Source organism: Lytechinus variegatus, chromosome 4 (genome assembly GCF_018143015.1).
Source record: "Lytechinus variegatus isolate NC3 chromosome 4, Lvar_3.0, whole genome shotgun sequence".
Lineage (NCBI taxonomy): Eukaryota > Metazoa > Echinodermata > Echinoidea > Temnopleuroida > Toxopneustidae > Lytechinus > Lytechinus variegatus.
Genome location: NC_054743.1, coordinates 26,911,759 through 26,933,402, shown reverse-complemented (window position 1 = coordinate 26,933,402; position 21,644 = coordinate 26,911,759). Strand labels below are relative to the sequence as shown.

The window sequence follows — 21,644 nt, the reverse complement described above, 5'->3', positions numbered from 1 at the left end:
TTGAATGTTGGTGTGTATGTACATATTTTGGTCTTGGGGGAAAGATGTGCAAGACACATTTTTTGCATGTGTTGGAAATTGTGTTGCCATGGTAACAGTGTATCATTGCAAAAATAAGGTAAAAATCTTGCAGCTAGAACCACTTCCTCTGTTTTTAACCGATTCTCATGAAATTTGGCACACACATTGGTCTTGAGGTGAAGATGTCCAAGACACACTTTTGTGTGTCTTTCAGAAATCTTGTTGCCATGGTAACAACATATAGAAATGGTAACAACAAGACCGAAATATGTACATACACACCAGTACATCTATCCATAAATCATGTGTTCTGTCTACATGAGGGCATGTAATACATATTTCTAAAGAATATATCATGGATAAAGAGTTTGTATCATCATAAGAAAAAGCAAAAAGAGACATTTTTAGGGTATTTTATAGTCCATCAAAGGGAAAGTTGTTCACATGTGACATCACACATCCTTGTCGCATTGCCAATGGGAAGATCTCCATTGCATTATGATTGCAATATTCAAATGCCCAGTATAAACTTTCTCATTGTTTGTCAGATTTTTCTCAATTTTTTTTTGCTCTTATTCTTTGATTTTTCTTTTTTGACACAAGCCCACTTGTTCCAAAGGTTTCATTTCCCTTTAAGTACATTTCGAAACATGACCCTTTAAGAGTTGTTTTGCATGTTAGATGAAAAAGGGGGGCGTGGTCAAAACTTCATCACAATGACATGACAAACATGTACAGTATGTACTTGCCAATTCATTCTTTTAAGGACGTTCCACAGTTAAAATGAAGTCCATGTCATCTTCACCTAAATACCAATGACAAATTAAGAACATTGTTACACGCGCACTATGTTTAATACTGATTAGAAATCAATCAGTGCTGGTCTTTCATACTTGCGATTCATCGCAAACCTTTGTGTTATGAAGTCCAGGGCCCCATCTTACAAAGTTTCAATTGATCCAATCAGTCGTTAAGTCTATGGAAATCCAGCAGTGTCATGATTTTTTTTTCTAGAGGAGATTGGCACGATGTCCTATTTGTAAACGAGAAGCGCAGTGAATTTTCAAGAAAACTGTATGAATATGCTCCATAGTTATAAAATATTTTGAACAAGCATGCATAAAACATGTTGACGTTGCTGGCCGTCCATAGTTGCGATTGATCGGATCAATCCTAACTCTTTACAAGATGAGGCCCAGATCTGCAGTTATAAGGAGAAAAATCAGCTCACATTACATTGTCACCAGTTCAGCCATTGTGACATCAGTACGCAATGTGTAAAATATGTGCAGATCGTGATGCATACAATCATAACTGTGGAACGTCCTTAACAAGTAAAAACAAAAACATACTTGAAAGGAAAATATCACTAAGGGTAGTTATTTCAATAAAGTGCATATACAGTGCATATCCAAAAAAAGTAAACACTTTGAAAAAGCCCTGGGAATTAAAAAATATACAACATGTGGGTAATTTTTTCACATATAATCTTGGGTTTGGATTTCATCTATCCAATGAAAGTAAAAGTTTTGACAGAATGTTAGACTTGACTGAGCACTGTCCATTTTTGTAACACTCGCAGAATTCTGTTTCACAGAAATGCTAATTTTTATTACTCCTATATCCACATTTTATACACTATAAACTTTGAAAGGTCATGTGATCTGCAACTCGCACAAGATGTTCAGTGATACTTGGTTGCTCTTATGTTCAAGTTCCATGAATCATATCCATTAACTGTCAAAGTTATGATGGTAATTCAACAGATACCCCCACCTGGCCAAAATTCATTGACCTATGACGTTGGTCTTGTGACCTGAAATTCGCACAGGATGTTCAGTGATACTTGATTAATCTTACGTCCAAGATTTATGAACTAGACGAATAAACTTTCAACGTTATGATGGTAATTCAACAAATACCCCCAATTTTGTCAGTTTATTGACCTTAAATAATGTTTGATCTTGATCTTGTGACCTGAAATTTACACAGGATGTGTAGAAGTATTTGATCACTCATATATATATAAGTTTCATGAATCAGTTCTTTAAACTTTTAAAGTTATGATGGTAATTCAATAAATACCCCCAATTTGGCCAAAGTTCATTGACCCTAAATGACCTTTGACCTTGGTCATATGACTCAAAACTCAGGCAGGATGTTCAGCAATACTTGATTAACCTTATGTCCAAGGTTCATGAACTTGGTCCATATATTTTTCTAAGTTATGATGACATTTCAAAAACGTAACCTTAGGTTAAGATTTTGATTCCCCCAACATGTAAAGTTCATTGACCCTAAATGACCTTTGATTTGGTGTTGATGCCGCCGCCACCGTCCGAAAAGCGGCGCATATAGCCTCACTCTGCTTCGCAGGTAAACAAAAATGATTTGCGCAGAACTTTGAAATAGTTATGCGAATGAAAGTAGACTGTAATCATGAAGAACACATAGAAATTTGCTAGTAAATTGATTTGAAGATATATTTACCATTTTTTAACTTGTTTTTATACCAAAAGACTTTGAAGAGTGCATTGTGCCCCATCCCACTCCCCACATACCAAGGCCATCGTGATGATATTTGCTTTACACTGAGTTGTGATTTGCATGAAACAGCTTAGGCTTGATTTTCATTTTGTTAATCATTGTAAAGCTTGGGAAAAGTGTGGAGAAACAAGTATTAAATGAAATATGAAATGTGAACCAACTTAAATGATAAAAACTTAGTGAAAAAATGCTGGAGATGTCTGATATAAACTTTTGTTCAGATTCAGTAATGTCCTCAGATCCAGCTGGCACAAAAAGGGTAGTAAAGGTTATGCTTACTAAGTGTTGAAATTTCAATTTGGGTGGTAAGTGTTACAAAATGCTTGAATGAATCCCGTTTTATTTCAGTTGACTAAAAGTGCAAGGGAAATGTAAGAGAAATATTTTGCAGATAGAGTTTGATTTTGCCCTTTAACACAGCGTGAAAATAATCATTTATGCGCAGATTTCTGCGAGCTTTACAGAAATGGACAGTGCTCACTCAAGTCTAACATTCTGTCAAAACTTTTACTTTCATTGGATAGATGAGACCGAAACCCAAGATTTTATGTGAAAATATTATACAGTGCTTCCCAGAAAAAAACGAAACCGAGATTTAGCGATGATTTATCATAACTTGATCATTGATAAAATAGACAAATGACCTATACCAATGTAAAGCTTAGAATCTCCTCTTTCATCTGGTATTACTGAGATTATGAGTGAGCAAAAACAATTCGAATAAACGATGCCAAAAACTCATTTGACGGGGGGTATCTGAATTTCAAAAAGAAAATCACATGACTAAAAAGTTCGATATCTGCTCTTTTATTTGATACCTTAATCACAGAAAATAATCAAGAATTAAAAAAGTTATGATTCTTAGAAACAATGCTTGTATTTCCATAATTTCATTAAATAAACATGTTTTCACCAGATTCCCACAGAAGCTATCACACATTAACAAAAGGCTTAATGCATGGCTGATTGTCAACAAACCGGAGTGTCAATTGAGTTTGAACACTAGCCTGTAAAACCTCTTCATTTTATGAAATTATTGAAATTCAAGCCTTATTTTAAATAACCAGAACTTTGTTATTTCTTAAACATTTTCTGTAATTGAGGTATCAAATTAAAGAGCAGATATCTAACTTTATAAAAATGTGGTTTTCTTTTTAAAACCCAGATACGACCCGCCAAGAGACTTTTTGGTATCCCCTTTTCAAATTGTTTTGCTCATTATGCGTGAATGAGAAATAAGTTAAGTAATATCAGATAAAAGAGAAGATTCTAAGCTTTAAAAGGGAAGGTAATTTGTCTATTGTATTTGTGATTAAGTTATGATAAATCACCGATAAATCTTGGTTTCGTTTTTTTGTGGGACGCACTGTATATATGTTGTATAATTTTTAATTCCAACACCTTTTTCAAAGTGTAAACTTTTTTTTGGATACGCACTGTAGAGCTTTTCCATTACTTTGAAGAATGTGTTTTGCCAAGCGATTGATTATTTCTTACACATTCACTAATATTGTGTTGAGCTTTGCGTCTGCATGTAGGCACACGCTGGGAACTGAACGGCACAGCTTCCTTCCTACTTAAACAACAGTCCTTTGATGGTCTGCCAGCACCTATTCGGTGTCTGCCACCGGCAACCATCTTCCTCCTTGCCAATGCAGTCGGCTGGACACCTATCTTCTTCATACTAACAAGAGATTTTTTCTTCTTGCCCAGAGCACCTGCCACCCCAGAGTAACGGCCAAAGCAGTGAAGCGCGGAAGCTAACCCAGTATTCGTTCCAGAATTTAGTTCCAGAAGTTTCTTGGTGAATTTCTGTACTGGTCCTCCAAGGAATTCTTTGTCTCCTATGTAGCTTTGCTGTAAAGCAAGAAATGCCTTGTTTAGCTCATTGAGTATTGGGTCACTTCCGTTCTCCTTGGTGCTTGATTTTGATGTGCAACCACGTGTATCAAATTGGTTTTGAAGTGAGCGTTGCAAGTGTAAACTTGCTAGCCGTGGATTGGTAACAGCATCATGTCCATTGACTGAAATCTCAACATCTGTGCAGACAGCTCCTTTATTTCTGTTTACCCCATCGTTCGAGTCCATGTTGTCGTCATCAGCACCATCATTTTCATATGTTGCATTGCTTATGGACTCCATTATCAAGTTGGTTTCTGCTTGCTCTTCTCCACTTTGATGGTTCAAAGACAGAAACCATTCTTCTGGGGCATTTGCACAGCCTGTAGCCACCTCGTACAACAGTTTCCTCATTGATATATCATTGGCAGAAATGAAGTTCCAGCAGCATTGGATATTGAACTTCTTGACAACTAGGTACTGATGTTTACATGGGCCACCTGTAAAAACAGAGAGGAAGATCAAATCAAAATGTCAAAGTAGCCATATATAATATCAGATGATCGAGACTCATGCAGAGCTATATAGAGACCCATCAGAACATCTTTATGTGATTGAAAGGATGACTCTAATTCATGTAAAGTTTCCACCAGGGCTTTGGTTCCCTCCTGCAAAATACTGCCCCAACCCATTCCTTAATTAAGCTCGCGCATGTTTTTGTTACCAATTGCAGTGTACTCTCATTGTAAAGAACACTGATATAGGTCCCTTTATACAGTGCATATAAAAAACAAGTGAAATGCCTCTGGCAGTCTCACCTGCATCACGCGGTTCAATATAGCAGCAGTGCTGACTTTGAAAACTCGTTAAAGATGTTTAGTGATACTTGGTTACTCTTATGTCCAAGTTTCATGAACTAGATCCATAAATTTTAAGAGTTATGATGGTAATTAAAGTAATACCCCCAACATGGTCTAATTTCATTGACCCTAAAAGACCTTTGACCTTAATCATGTGACCTGAAACTCAGGCAGGATGTTAAATAATACTTGATTAACCTTATGGCCAACTTCCATGAACTAGGTCCAAATACTTTCTAAGTTATGCTGTCATTCCACAAGTGGAATGCCTCTGGCCGTCTCACCTGAATCACGCGATTCGACATAGCAGCAGTGCTGACTTTGAAACTATATAACTCGCACAAGATCTTCAGTGATACTTGGTTACTCTTAATACCACCTTTTACTAAACCAATACACTTACAGAGATGGTAATTCAACAAATACCCCCAATGTGGCCAAAGTTCATTGACCTCACATGAACTTCGACGTTGATCATGTGACCTGAAACTTGCACAGGATATTCAGTAATACTTGATTACTCTTATGTCCAAGTTTCAAAAGTCAGATCAATAAACTTGCAAAGTTATGATGGTAATTCAACAGATACCCCCATTATGTCCAAAGTTATTGACCCTTGACCTTGGTCATGTGACATGAAACTCCAATAGGATGTTCGGTAATACTTGATTAACCTTATGGCCAAGTTTTATAAACTAGGCCCATATACTTTCTAAGTTATGATGTCATTTCAAAAACTTAACCTCAGGTTAAGATTTGATGTTGACGCCGCTGCCGCCTATAGTCTCACTCTGCTATGCAGGTGAGACAAAAAACAATAAAAAAAAAGTAACAAACAAAGAAATACATAAGAAATTTGGAAAACAATAGAGTACATAAAATATGAATGTGATTTTGATTTTTTTTTTTAGTACAATTGATCAGATTCATATAAAGTGTCTGTGTACCAATATTTAGCATATTAGGGGCATTATTTAGTTAATTAAAGCAAAATTTTGATTCTACGCATTAATTAGCATAATCAATTGGCAATGAGATTTTTCACAGAATTTGATCCTGTAGTTTTGTAGATTATGCCATGGGTATTGCGCGTACCAAGTTTCGTAGCGACCGCGCGATCGACGAAAAGCCGTCTATTTAGGGTAAAAGCTCTCATTAAAGTAATAACTCAAATACATTGATGAACCCTTACCCCATTGGACTGGAGTCCATTGAGGCTATTTTGCCCCGCAACATATAATCCATCTAGATATATCGTGAAAAAAATCGACAGGGTGGTCACAAAGCCCCTAGCTCCCCCGATGGGATAAGGGTTAAGACATTTGCTGTCAAATCTTGGGCACGCAAACATTTTGGGGTTTACAGTGGTGACAAAAATGAAATTAAGTCTTACCTGTCATTCCTTTCCTGCAATCACACACACCGAGAGCAGTATCAACCATGTATGTTGTTGTATCATCCGTCTCACTAGGAACGAAGAATACACTCTGACTGTCCTCAAACCTCACGATTTTGTTGGGATCAATCTCAGATCCAGAGGCAATACTTGGCAGAAATCGAGACTGGAGCACCCTGTCAAGTCTGTTGTTGCAGACATCGATAAGCCGTCGTTCATAATACGTCTCCAGCCTTGTGACAATGAAGTCCACCAGCTGGATTACATTATAGGCCTTGGTCCTCTCAAGGATCTGATCCTTCATTATGCGCATGGCAGATTCTGCGAAGTTATTTGTGTTATTGTTACGAATGTTCAGGTCAGCTCGGTAACACACAGCCCAAGTCATCTTTCTGGCATAGATGTCCTCCAAATGCTTATGTACATTTGCATATTTCTCCAAGGTTTCATCATTCATGATTTCCTCATGCTTTGCCTCCAATGCTTCGACAGTGTCACAGTACACCATATCCTTCAACAAAGAAAACAGATGTGGCCTGTCTTCCTTCCTAACTGCATTCTTAGCTTCCCACAAGAAACGCCAATATGCTTGAAGTATGTGAAAGACACAAAGGAGTAGAGTGGCATTAGGGTAGACAGCATGAAGTGATTGCCGTTCCGACGTACTATCATCTGTCATGAAGAGCTCAGGCCCAGACTTCCCACGCCCAAAATATGCACTGTCATCCAATAATGAATTGTACAAATTCAGTGCCTCTGTCACTGTTTCTGTGCTTTCACTGGTTGTAATTAGTACTCCAAGTGGTAGTCCTCCACAAGAACTGTGGGTCAAGAGCAAAAAAACTCTACATCCTTGGCGGTCCATGTTCCCAGTGGCATCAACGAACACCAATTCGGCTGAATGTTTAATTAGCTTATGGACGCGTCTCATTAGTGGTGTAACTATGGCGATGGCAGCTTGTGATCCTTCTGGCCCAACAAGGGACAATTTTACACCATCCCCGAGCGAACCATCCTCGATTCTCCTTTCCAACTCTTTCAGGACGAATTCTCCCTTGGCTTCACCATACTCCTTTTTGAACGTCTGGTAATATAACCTGAAAGGAAAAAAAGAGACTACTGTATTTAATACATGTTGATAAAATGCAGAAACATAATTCACAGCAAGGATAACACAAAGTGTCCCCGGGGGGGGGGGGGGGGGGGGGGCACTTGACCGAAAAGTGACAGGTGTAATGATATTATGATGCCTGATTGTAAATAAACGTGATCCTGACTGCACTTATCTGGTATGATTCTATTATTACCGTCCTGAAGATATTATAGCGGGGGGTGTGCCGCGGGCGAGACAAAAAAACGGGAGACTTGGAGTGGGCTTGTTGTAAAAAGGAGGGTCCTCGGAACGGGCTTCGGAACTACAAATGTTTGTGAAAACGGGGGTCCTTGGAACGGATCGCCAGCGTGTAAGTGCGTATGCATCCTATGGAATGGGCATGCGTGTATAATGCAGCTAGCCCGGTGCCACAGCCGCCGGGTGCACTCATGTAGAGGCGATGGTCGGTCAGTGCTCTGCGACCGCTTTTCACTAAAATTGATTTGAATCGATAAAGAAAAATCAAACAAAGATAGCACCGCAAATTTCATCGAAATCGGATGTAAAATAAGAAAGTTATGACATTTTTAAGTTTCGCTTATTTTTCACAAAACAGATAAATGTGCAACTCTGTGATATGCAAATGAGAGAGTCGATGTCCATCACTCACTATTTCTTTTGTTTTTTATTGTTTGAATAATGCCATATTTCAATTTTTACAGATTTGATAAGGAGGACCGACTTAACCATAAACTGTTAAAATATTGGTAATTCCACATGTTCAAGGAGAAATTAAACTTTGTTTCACTTTACAAGGGGCAGCAAATTAGAATATTGCATATTTCATATAACAAAACACAAAAGAAATAGTGAGTGGGTGACGTCATCAGTCTGCCAATTTGCATACCGACGAGGATGTGCATATCACTGTTTCGTGAATTTAAGCGAAACTTTAAAATGTCATAACTTTCTTATTTTACATCCGATTTTGATGAAATTTACAGTGTTTTACTTGTTGGATTTTTCTCCTTTTTTCCAAATCAGCTATTTGTTGGAGTGAACTTGTCCTTTAAAAATAAATCAGCATTTACGAAGACTACACCTGACGGGACAAAATTCATCATTTGAGAGAGTAAAATGACCCTAATTCTTCCGCCAGTAAAAATATAGTTCCATAGTGGTGAAATATCTTTCCAATTTGGAAAAAGTAAGTTCAGCAGGTACCCTCCCTAGAATCAATGTTGGATTGTCAGTCATATTCATTCATTTTTGTCAATCAGCAATATCAAATTTAAACATTGAGCAATGGGTTGGCTCGAATGAATATCTTTGGCCTGCCAGTTGTGCTTAGGCCCGTGCAGCCACCGGGCTAGCTGCATTATACACGTATGCCCATTCCATAGGGATGCATACGCACTTACACGCTGGTGATCCGTTCCAAGGACCCCCGTTTTAACAAACATTTGTAGTTCTGAAGCCCCCATTTTTTGTCTCGCCCGTGGCACACCCTACCACTTTTTTGGTCAAGTGCTCTCCCCCCCCTGGATTACCTCGCAATTTTAGGCTGCTAGCTGCAGCCTTCCTCTGCGATGACCGAAGTGACCCGATGTGACATTTACTGCATTGTTTATACTTTTTTATATTGTGAATGCTTCTGTGGTAAAATACTTGGTTTAAATTTAAAGAAATATTTAGATTTTCCGTTCTTTATAACCAAACCTAGGTATCTTGCCAATACATGCAATAAGTCATCACCAATTAATAAAAAAAGACCATTCATTTCCAAACCATGGCTGTCATAATTATTATCTATGACCAAACAAACTTATTTCCTAGCCATGTGAACAAGTACAACAAATCTGAGTAGATAAATGGATAATCAGATCACGCTTTTGAACTCAACAGTCCATTCTATCTACTAACCTGTAAGTGTAATGCAAATCAGGTGTGATGGCTCTATCGGCACTGACGAAAATGTAGTTGTCATTGTGCTGGAGTTGAAGATCGTATTTATGCAGTGCCAGTGCTTTTGAAGGAGTGTAGCCCTTACTAAACAAATCCAGGAACTTTTCCTTAACGTCTTCACTCACATCCCTATGCTTCAAAGCATCTGCAGACCTCAATAAGTGGTTATGTGTGGACTTGAATTTCACAACCATCGGATGATCAGGCAAATGAGGATCAGATGACCTTATAAAGAGAGAGAGAGATACTTGATTACTTTTATGTCCAAGTTTCATGAATCCGATCCATACACTTTAAAGTTATGATGGTAATTCAACAGATACCCCCAACTTGGCCAAAGTTCATTGACCCTAAATGATCTTTGAACTTGGTCATGTGACTTGAAACTCATGCAAGATCTACAATGATACAGGATTACTCTTAGGTCTAATTTTTACACATTACCTTATGTCTCCATAAATTCAAATCCATATTAATGCATTAGCATATTAACTCATATTTCCCCTTGTTTCCTTTATTTGATCCTTTTTCGATACTTACTATTACAACAGAAATGAATTATGTTGAATTTTATCCAGGTCAAACAATGGACCTACTTGACTAGTAGTAAAATCAAATATGGTGCAAAAATTTTCAAACAAAAAAATCTTACCCTGTACTAAATGGATGCAAAATGAAATTACCTGCACATCCTTACTCTCCCGTCTGACCTTTCAAAGGTGCTGACTTTCACAACAATACTCAGGCCTGCTGGACAAGATGTGTTCTTTGACCCCCTGCGTTCATTAGCTGTTGCTGTTCTTGGTTTGGTATTATGTTGGCAGCGAAATTCAGTCTGAAATGAGTGTAAAATATGCATGAGCAAATTGTAATATTTTGACATTAGACATTTCGAAATTTGAATAGGGCTGAAAGAATTATACACCTGGAACATGTGCAAACTTGATTCTTGAAATTTACAAAGTATGACAAGTTGCAAGCAATTTCAACTTAGTCATTTAAAATAATTTAGTCACACAATTTGTAACCTCTGGACAGCCTTCTACAGACAAATATGACCTGCAAAAGTTTTTTTTTCTTTTGATTTGTGATCTAAATGATTGTTAGTAACACTTTAACTTGGTTACTAAAGTGGTAACCTCAGGCCAATTTTTAATCAGCATATTTCCATAATTATCTAAATTGCAATAAGCATGGGGTATTTGATCCATGAAAGTTAAAATTAATAAAGCTTTTTTCTGAGGTTATTCAAGTTGAGGAATAACATTCTGACACTATTTTCAACTTATCACCATGGTAACCTGTTCAATTCCATGGCTGCCCCGTATTTGAATATTTCATGGGCAGGTTATATTAAAGACCACCTGTCATTTAAGACAACATTTTCTCTCTCCCAGAGGTTTACAGATGGGTTTCAATGTATCACCATGACAGGACCAAAATCTTATTGAAACCAGTTGGATTTCCAACTGGTTTCAACTGGTTTCAACTGATTTCAATTGGTTTTAACTGGAATTTAACAATTTCCAGTTGAAACCAATTGGAAACAGTTGGGCAACTGGAAGTCCTAACTGGAACCAGTTGGGTAAATGGATATGACTTCTAACTGGAAATGATTTTTAACTGGTTTCCAACCAGTTGGGTAACTGAAAATCCTAACTGGAACCAGTTAGGCAACTGGAAATCCTAAGTGGAACCAGTTGGGTAACTGGAAATGACTTCCATCAACTGGAAATGATTTCTAACTGGAAATGATTTCTAACTGGAACCAATTGCGTAACTGGAAATTCTAACTGGAACCAATTGGGTAACTGGAAATCCTAAATGGAACCAGTTGGGTAACTGGAAATGACTTCCAACTGGAAATGATTTCTAACTGGAACAGTTGGGTAACTGCAAATCCTAAATGGAACCAATTGTGTAACTGGAGATGACTTCTAACTGGAAAGATGGGTAACTGAATTCTAATTGGAACCAGTTGGGTAACTGGAAATAAAACTGGAACCAGTTGGGTAACTGGAAATTGTAACTGGATCCAGTTGGGTAACTGGAAATGATTTCCAATTGCTTTCCAATTGGAAATTTTCCAGTTACCCAACTGGATCCAATTGAAACCAGTTAATTTGCATATTTCCTGCCAGTGTGCACAGATTAATGTTTTATGAGATTCATCATAATTTACAATGTATCTATTTAATTTTTTTTCAATTTGAAGTTCCACACTTTTTTCAGATAAGTGTTTCCAATACTTAGCAGTGAAACCGTGTTCATAAATGTTATAGATTATAATTAAAACAGATTCAAAGATAATTAGTACACCACTAACTGTTACAAATTACATCAAATAAAAATACATATATTTGCAGATCTCCAATATGAATATAAGTCTGTATTTTATCAATGCCCTTTACATTGGTATTAATAGACAAGTAACACTGCTTCTGTGTTGGCATAAGCAATAGTTAGTGCAAATGCTAATTAATTTCATTCCAACTGGAAGTTCCAATTGGATCCAGTTGGAAACCAATTGGTTTCAACTGACTCCAGTTGAAAACCAGTTGCCTCCAATTGGTTTCAACTGGAACCAATTGAAACCAGTTGCCTCCAATTGGATTCAACTGGTTTTAATAGGGAAATTGGAACAACTAGAACCAATTGAAAACCAATTGAAACCAATAGCCAACTGGTTCCAGTTGCCCAATTGGTTTTAACTGGAACCAGTTGGCAACTGGTTTTCAATTGGAACCAGTTGTTCCGATTTCCCTATTGAAACCAGTTGGCAAACTGGTTTCAATTGGTTTTGCTCTAATTAGTTTCAACTGGATTTTGGTCCTGGGAAATGTCACATGGCTACATTTATCCTGCATTTTAAAGCACTGTCATGAAATTTAGTTCTCCATCTATAGAAGAAAGCTTGAGGTTTTACAGGTAAACGGGAAGGACAACCGATAACACAATGTCTCCGGACTCACCTTCAGTGGCTGATGCAAATGCTTTAACCTAATCCAAGGGGGCCATTTTGCCCCCACCCCCATGTTGATTTTTTTTGGGGTGTTACATCTAGACTGAACAGAATTTCGCTCTTAAACTTCATGATTTTTTTCTCTAGAGTCTCGCATACTTTGATGTCTTCATTTTGTTGTACGTGCAGAGGTGATATACTGGTCGGTAATCACTTGACTCACAAAAAAAACTCACATTTTGTACAAGTTTTTGTGAAATTGATATCCAAAGTTTTGTTATTACAGAAGTTTATTTAAGAAATAAAACAATAACATACAAAAGAATAAGATCAAATACATTAGAAATAAGAAAATTTTGTGATTCTCATGCATATTCATAGTTTATGCAAATTAGTTATATTTCTCATTACAAAAGACACTTATATAATGAAATACATCATTTGAAAGTATTTCAACTAGAAGACATGAATTTTCAAGAGATTTGATGAAAGTCAAAATGTGCTTTTGTAAAGTAGTATCAATTAATTAGTAAAAATCTTTTTATATTCAATTCTATGTGATGTTCTTTGTATGTGCCATTTTTTTGTCGATTGGTGCATTCATTGCCAAGATCTGAGGTGGGGGGGGGGGGGGGGGTATGATAGCCTTCTCCCATGGATTCAAGTCCTCCAAATAATATGAGATTAGGTAAAAGGACCCAAACCCTAATTATACACACCTTGTACAACACCTTTTCACCAGAGGAAGGACGAGTTCTTTCCACTCGAAAAGTGGCCAAAGACGACTTCTGCATGGATTCCAGCCATTTTTTAGCACCTTCTTCGGTCGAAACAGCCAACCTCAATGTGATGTTTACTCCATCCTCTCCTTCTTTTACACTACAAATATGATGTTTGTAGTTGTCAGGCAAGAATTCCTGCATTTCAACAAAAAGTGGAAGTTAGTAACCTTAAATCGCAGGGGGGGGGCAGGCGCATAGCCAGGGAGGCGGTCGCCCCCCCAAAAAAAAGGAAAAAAAGAGAGAAAAGGTAAAGCAAAGCGAGAAGGGTAGCTTTGTGGGTTTTTCTTTTTCTTTTTTATTTTTTCTCAAAAGAGAAACTCCTTTACTCTTATTTTTTTTTATATTCCGATCCGGAAAAAGAGGCAATTTCAGCTATATACAAGCACTTTGTAGGAAAATTGCGATATGGAAATGGATCAAAGAGTTGACATTTTTCACTATTATTTGAGTTTAGACTTAGGACCAGGACATCCTTAGGACATATGAACATGACTATCTTCCTATTCATCTTGCTAAGCACAAGAAAAAACAAAAGGGACAGTTTAATTAGGAGTGGGCTATAAATGGGTGATTTTTTGTTTTAATGTGGGAACAGTTTTTTTGTGTTCCTTTTACCTTATCTCAACATGAAATGACAATATTTTTTGTCTCGGGTCCGAGAAAAAAGTGTGCCGGGCCAAAATCCAAAATGGCCGCCAAAACCCCCCAAAATCACAGTTTTGGCCACAACTTCTTTATTTGGTGGTCTTTTTCTCTGGTTTTGGTGTCTATTCATATGTGTTTGGGGCTAGGCAATTTGTTTTTCCTATAATAAGTACTTTTAAACCATTATTTGTAGAGTTAAAAGGTAATTATACCTAAATTTTCCAATTTTTATAGCCTTTTTTCAGCCAAAAAGCAGGTTTTATCGTCCTGGTGTTCTTGGATTTTAGATGGTTCGAGGTCAACAATAGAAAGCACCTTCATAGAGCTATATCGCTTTTATTCCTCTTCTATGGGTTTTACGGATATTTGTGAAATATATCTTATTAAATGAAAAAATGTTTATTATCTGTAGGGGCTATACAGTATACAATGTACTGTTACTGTACATACTACACTGCATATATATCCATGCATTGACCACCATGACATATGACAAGGCCTGTATATAAACTATAGTGTCATACATTAGAAATAAGCTCCTAAGGTTTAAAATTAAATTATGAATTGTGAATTTGATTGCTTGTCAGCTGATATACATGATGAAACCAGCAACGTTAATTGAAAATATCACATATACATGTATATCATATATGTACATCACATATCTAGCCATATCTTCTTCATTTGGAGGCTTTTTTTTACTTGGTTGTGGTGTCTAACTGGCCTATATTTATGGGGTCAGGTAACTATCATGGTAATATTGATCAACAGCCAATCAGATCAGAACCAAGGATTCCATGCAAGTTACCATTAAGTTAACATAATGGTAAATTTTTATGCAACGGGGCCCAGAATAGCTACAGTGTAAATGCCATGATGTGGGGCTAATTACCTTTCTCCGCCCCCTGAATTAGAATATTTGACAAAACATGTCCTCAGTTTCTGAGACAAAACATATCTTCAATTTCTGAGGCATCTTATTCTAAACCTAAGAGCTCATTTCTACAAATGTACATGTATAACACTGTAGTTTACACAGGCCTTGTCATGGTGGCCAATGCATTTATGCAGTGCAGTATGTACAGTACATTGTATACTGTATAGCCCCTATGGATAATTAACATTTTTTTAAATTTAATAAGGTATATTTCACAAATATCCGTAAAACTCATAGTAGAGGAATAAAAGTGACATAGCTCTATGAAGGTGCTTCCTATTGTTGACCTCGTACCATCTAAAATCCAAGAATCCCAGGACAATAAAACCTGCTTTTTGGCTGAAAAAAGGCTATAAATATTGGGAAATTTAGGTATAATTACCTTTTAACTCTACAAATAATGGTTTAAAAGTACTAATTGTAGGAAAAACAAATTGCCTACCCCCAAACACATATGAATAGACACCAAAACCAAAGAAAAAGACCACCAAATAAAGAAGTTGTTGCCAAAATTGTGATTTTTCGGGGTTTTGGCGGCCATTTTGGATTTTGGCCCGGCACACTTTTTTCTCGGACCCGAGAGAAAAAATATTGTCATTTCATGTTGAGATACATTACAAGGAATAAAAAAAAACTGTTCCCATATTGAAATTACAAAAAAAGTATTTTTGACCCATGTATAGCCCACTCCTAGTTTAATCATTAAATTAATATCTTATTTATTAATGCCTAATGAGGGCGAGAAATCTGATGATATTGTGGCCTGAAAACTGGACATTTCAAGCACTTTTGTAATGATGAATAGACTGCATCAATTGAAAATTTTCTAACCATTAATGCGAGTGCAAATATTGATACATAATATAACTTGCCAATCAAAATGCTAGCGAGTAGCGCTATCTGATTTGTTTTGACAATCAGACTTGAAAAATGATATTTTTTCAAACAAAAATGGAATACACAAAAATAATAGGTACTTAATAAATCGAAATTTGCGAGCGCTCAGCGCGAGGAGAAAATGTCAATATTCAGACCATAAAGCTGTCATTTGTACAGAGCACTTTTTAAAAATCAGTTTGTAAATCACACAATGAAATAAAATGTGAAATGTATATTGACTTCCAAACCTGATATTTAAGCTCCATATTGAACAACTGTACTTGATTTGTATTACTTTATATTATTTGTATTATGTTTTGAATGGAAATGAAATAAAGAATTGACTTGAATTGAACAATCACCTAACAGGCAATGCGAGCGCGAATTTTATACATGTATAGTGACATCAAAGATTCTCTTTATTATCAAAGTATTCCCCTCATCTTATTTTATTCACTCTGGAAAATTTGACCAAAAAAAAAAGAAAAAAAAAAGGTTTTGACACCCAAAATATAGGTCATTTTGTCCAAAATACATGTTTATTTCGAACCTGAAAGATGTATTTTTCTCCAGCACAAAAGACCAAAAATAGTAGGGGGGACATTTGATATTGTGTCCCCCCTACTGACATGATGAGATTCGGGATCTTGTCATCTCATCATCTCTTCTAAAAGATGTCGACATGATGAGATCTGGGATCTCGTCATCTTATCTTTTGCTATCAAGATGTCGACTTCCCGAGATAATTATCTCAACATCTCGGTGGCACTTTTAAGCTTCCATAATATACCCTTCTTCTCCTCTGTTTTGCGAGTTAATTGTTTGTAATTAAAGATATTGTGACTTTGTGAACAGCCGATTTAAAAAATTCTCAAACAAAGATGAAACATGTGTACAAATGCATGTATTAGAACTACTAAACCCTGAAAATAACCATTATTGAGAATGAAAAGCTAAAACTTCAAGGCAAACCCCGATTTTGTAAATAGACGCCTTAATAGTACACATAAGTGCATGGGATGAAATTAAGATGGTGTTTCCGGTCACTTTATATTTCAATTTTTGAAGCACTAAATAATTATTTCGAACGCAATTTTTTCTGGGCTTCATTTTTGTAACATATCACAGACACAGGTGACAAGTGTGACCTTCTAGCTCAGATTTTTTTAAGTCAAAGCAATGTTAACTAATCACTTTAAATCTGACCTTTCAAAGGGAAGCATTCATTTTAAGTTAAACAATTATAATGATGAGACAATAAATATTGAGAAAATGATAACAATTATTATTACAATAATCATTATTATCATAAAATAATTATAACAATTATAATTATGATAGTAATTATAATTGTAATAATTATTGAGACAATATTATTAATGAGAGTTCAATAATATTCAACTATACATATAATTATTATCATAATTATGTTTATAGAAATAATTATAAATATAGGCCTTATATTTATTGAGACAATTATAACTATTACAATAATAATTTTTTATTATAAAATTATAATGATAACAAAGTAATTCCAATTGTAATAATTACTGAGATAGTAATATTAATAAGACATCAATAATAATTATTGTAAAAATTGTTATAATTATAATAATAATCATAATAATCATAATAAATATAATTAAAGGCCTTATAATTATTGAGACAGTAATAATTATTATTTCGATAATAATCATTAATAATAATAATCAACCCTATGAAATAATTATAATAATTATAATTTGATTGTAATTATGATTATAACAATTATTCAGATGATAATATTAATGAAGCAAAAAAAATTATTATAATAATAATTATGATTATCTTTATCTGTCTTTATTTCTTTTTTCTAAAAATTCTAAGATTATTATTTTAATTCTCTTTCTTTGATTTTGAATTATTCATTGAAAATTTAATTTCTAATATTCAAGCAAAAAAATCCATATCAAGTCATGTTTACCCTTATACTATATAAGGGGGGGGGGGGGGGTAATCGTCCAGTAGTTTCCCTTGAACCAAATTAATCATATGCCAATATGCCACAGCAATTTGAGTAAGTTTGAGATTTAAACAAAAAGCCCCATAAGGGGGGGGGGGGGGATAATCGTCCAGTAGTTGCCCTGGAACCATAGTAATCATATGCCAATATGCCACAGCGATTTGAGTAAGGTTAAGATTTGAATAAAAAGCTTGTACAATTCCCCATAAGAGGGGGGGGGGATCGTCCAGTAGTTGCCCTTGAACCTAAGTAATCATATGCCAATATGCCACATCAACTTGAGTAAGGTTAAGATTTTAATAAAAAGCTTGTACAATTCCAAATAAGGGGGGGGGGGGGCTGGTAATCATCCAGTAGTTACCCTTAAACCTAAATTTCAGTTTCAGTATGTGAATTTAAGGTTTATTCCATCGGGGTATGCCTATAAGCCAGTGTAAAAGTTTGGATTCAATCAGAGTAGTCTACACTTAACGTTAGAGTGTCTATCCTGGTTGAAGATTGTTCGATCTACGTCAGAATCAAATACAGAAAATGTTGTGGCCAAAGACAGCATTATCCTGGTTTCCTGCAGCAGCGTAACAGGGTCGGTAGCCAAGGGGGGGGGGGGGGGGCAAGAGCCAACAATATCCTGGTCATATCATGGTATTAAGTTTTTTTCTTCTTGCCCCTTTTAGCTTCTTGACTAATACCTTCAATTTCCCGCTCGCTATTGTTTGTCATATTTTAATTTGTTTTCCATCATGCTAATGCATTACATAGGCCTATTTCGGAATGATTTATTCTTTCTCAATTGTTTATTTTTACTGTCTGCGATAGGATATGGTTTGTACATGTCAAGATGAGATGAACATGATCTGTTCTTTTCTCCTCTTTTCCTCCTGGTTTCTCCTCTCTTTTCTGTCTCCTCTCTTTTCCATTCTTTCCATTTACTCCATTACACCTTCACAACTTCCATTTACATTTTTCTAGTTTCCTTGACCTTCGTCTTTCTTTTCGTTCACCTACCACTGCATTCTTCTTTTTCTCCACTGACTTTTTTCTTCTCTAAGATCACATAGTATACATAATAGGTTCGTGTATCCTTTTAAGAAAATATTACAATACTTTGTATGAGAACTTTATATGTAACTTGCATGTTTGTAAAATTGATCACAATTCGGCCTTTAATTGGCTGAGATAATCTTTTAATATAAATAATAAACCATTTTATCTATCTATCTATTATTTGTTCCTTTTCCTGCTTTCCTTCCTTTTCCATTAAAAAAAATCTTCTATTTTGTTCACTTTTCCCTTTCATTTCCCCTTTCCTTTCCCTCCTTTACTTTTCCCCTTCCCTTCCCCTTTCTTTCTCTGTCCCTTTTCTGTTGATCCCCGTTTTTTTATTCTCCCAGTGAAATCTGCCAGGGGGCGGGGCAGCTTGCCCTCAACCCCCCCCCCCCGTTACACCACTGGTTCCCTGCAGTCAGAGCTACCAAGTCTCACGCATATTAATGCGTGAGACTCAAGCATTTTGGACTCTTGTTCATCCCCTCAAATCTCTGTCTCACGCAATCACAGCCTATCCCCATAAACATTGTACACAATGTCTGTGATCTCACTCAGATTCACGGAGAATCTCACACATAGCTGGTCTTTGAACTTGGCATCTCTGTGCAGTTCATTTCGTCAGCCGCGGTGACTTCTTTCCTTTTCCATTGAGTTTGTCCACAACAAGCGCACAAACACACTGACACACACAAGAGAGGCGACTTATTTCAGGATAAGGCCAAAAAAATAATCCAAAACAGTAGGTAATATCATCAGTTTAGGCTCCTTTCTAGGGCTAGATTAGGCCTAACGAAATATACCTTTAGTACTACTAGACCACAGTTAGAAATTCTGTGGTAGGCCTACTCGCCCACAGTTAAATTAGCTAGGCCCTAGGCCTAATTGCTTAACTTTTTCTAAAAAAGGGTCCCTATAGGCCTAGAACAAAAGCTTGGTCTCTGACTCTGGTTGTTCCGCTGAACTCTCTGACTCTGTGGCATTGGCTCCACTCACCAAATACAGAGACCAAGTTAGATCGATCTGTACTATATACCGGGGTAGGCCTAGATCTAGTTCAGTAGTCTACAGAGACAGTATGATGGGGTGTCCAAACTTCGCGCACTTTTTAAAAATATTCATCAGGCTTAATTTTGTCCACAAATTATTCATAATTCATACAAAACCAATTCAAGAAATAGTTACCACATTTACGGCAAGATTGTAAACTATAAAATCATGGACGAAAATGTAAAGTAGGTCAAGGGGTTTCGCCGGTATCGCGATCTCAAAATTCTATTCCGTTTGGCGAATGCGGGGTGTGCTGGAAACCCGTTCAGAAAAAGTGTGACCCAACTTCGCGCACCAAAGCTTTTGTGGAGATTTAAACAAAGACTCAAGCTCAAAAAGTGAAATATTTATATCAGTTTTATGGCAAAATGCTATGGAATCGGTTAGTACCACATTTAACTCACATTTTTGATGATTTCTGTTTGTAAAATGGTGATATCGTGATGCTTGTTGCTTTCTTCAAAACGGGCGCTAATATTTGCCGATCTTTTGCCAATATTTTCATGAATACTGGACTAATCCTAAAGAAACTTTCAACGAAGGGTAATTTTAGGTCGCTTTTCACATTGATGATGTCAGATTTTAAGGATATTGGCTAGTTTTGGAGATAATGACCGTCCGCGAAGTTTGGACACGCACAAAGTTTGGACTCACTGCCATACAGGACTCAAACAATGCCAATGGCCATTCCGTATAATTAAGATTTAAGATAAAGGGCCCGTTGCAGAAAGAGTTGCAATCAAACGCAACTCTAAAAATCATGCGCAACTTAATTTTCAACCAATCAACAGCGCGCATTTGGGACTTGCGATTGATTTTTTGACTTGCGTTTAAACGCAACTCTTTCTGCAACGGACTGCAGATAAAACAGAAAAGGTGAATTGCGCGCGACAGCCAAAGTCACTGTCCCCTTTTAAGTTTTTCCCCCTGTTTTGGTCCATTTGCACTTTCAGTTTCAGGCCAAAAGTTAAAACAGAATAGTGTAGGCCTAGCCTATAGGCCTACTAGGCTTAGGCCCTTATAAGTTATAAGTTATAGGCCTAGGCCTAACACAGTGTTCTTTAAAAGACAAAAATTGATGAGCGGGGAGATTTTGCATTGCATTGTTCACAGCTAATTTCATGAATGGTGGCTGCACAATAGTGAGCAGTCTGAGTACGAGGAGAAATTAAAAAAAGACTAAAATATTTAAAAACTCCTCGAAACAATGGCTACCACCAGCTGTCGAGGACGGAGGAGGTCCCCCATAGGCCTACTTGATACAAGCAGCGGGAAAAAAGTTTCACACGCGATCGCGAGCGAGCGATTCGCAGTATACGGTAATGATTTACTACAATCGCACACGTTAGGCTAGTCTAGTAGTTGGGGTCTAGACTCTAGCTAACTTATAATCTTATCACAAATTTGAACTTACCTCTAACCAGCTCACTTGTTCGGGATCTGGCTCGGCCTCTGTCGAATGCGAGCAGGTGTAACACAACACAATTTTGGACATTTTTGTCCATAAAGAACTTCAGTCTTGATCTACAACTTCTAGCTAACTTTTTAGTCCGACGTCCATTCACAGACGATCGAGGAGCGCTAGCAGGCGCATGCGTACTCAACTCTTATTCCCAAGACGC

General features: G+C 36.6%; 2 protein-coding genes across 2 annotated transcripts; both read right to left on the bottom strand.

Annotated features, from left to right (window-relative positions):
* Nucleotides 1-3,945: 3,945 nt before the first annotated feature.
* LOC121412628 lies at nucleotides 3,946-4,921 on the bottom strand. The gene has a single exon (XM_041605408.1). It carries the CDS (start codon nucleotides 4,819-4,821, stop codon nucleotides 4,021-4,023), a length of 801 nt encoding a protein of 266 aa, XP_041461342.1. The 5' UTR covers nucleotides 4,822-4,921; the 3' UTR covers nucleotides 3,946-4,020.
* Nucleotides 4,922-6,649: 1,728 nt separating this feature from the next.
* Nucleotides 6,650-21,517, bottom strand: LOC121412915. Its single transcript, XM_041605677.1, has 5 exons — nucleotides 21,437-21,517; nucleotides 13,403-13,600; nucleotides 10,405-10,556; nucleotides 9,680-9,946; nucleotides 6,650-7,760 (listed from the first exon to the last, which is right to left on the bottom strand). The coding sequence occupies exons 1-5, from the start codon at nucleotides 21,515-21,517 to the stop codon at nucleotides 6,650-6,652; spliced, it is 1,809 nt and encodes a 602-aa protein (XP_041461611.1).
* Nucleotides 21,518-21,644: the final 127 nt, after the last annotated feature.

Bases quoted from the DNA above. Each gene is read 5' to 3' on its own strand.
- LOC121412628 (XM_041605408.1), bottom strand. From the start codon at position 4,821: ATGAGGAAACTGTTGTACGAGGTGGCTACAGGCTGTGCAAATGCCCCA.
- LOC121412915 (XM_041605677.1), bottom strand. From the start codon at position 21,517: ATGTCCAAAATTGTGTTGTGTTACACCTGCTCGCATTCGACAGAGGCC. The intron at 13,601-21,436 runs GTAAGTTCAAAT...GTTGAAATGCAG, and splicing joins AACAAGTGAGCTGGTTAGAG to GAATTCTTGCCTGACAACTA. The intron at 9,947-10,404 runs GTAATTTCATTT...TCTCTTTATAAG, and splicing joins GGGAGAGTAAGGATGTGCAG to GTCATCTGATCCTCATTTGC.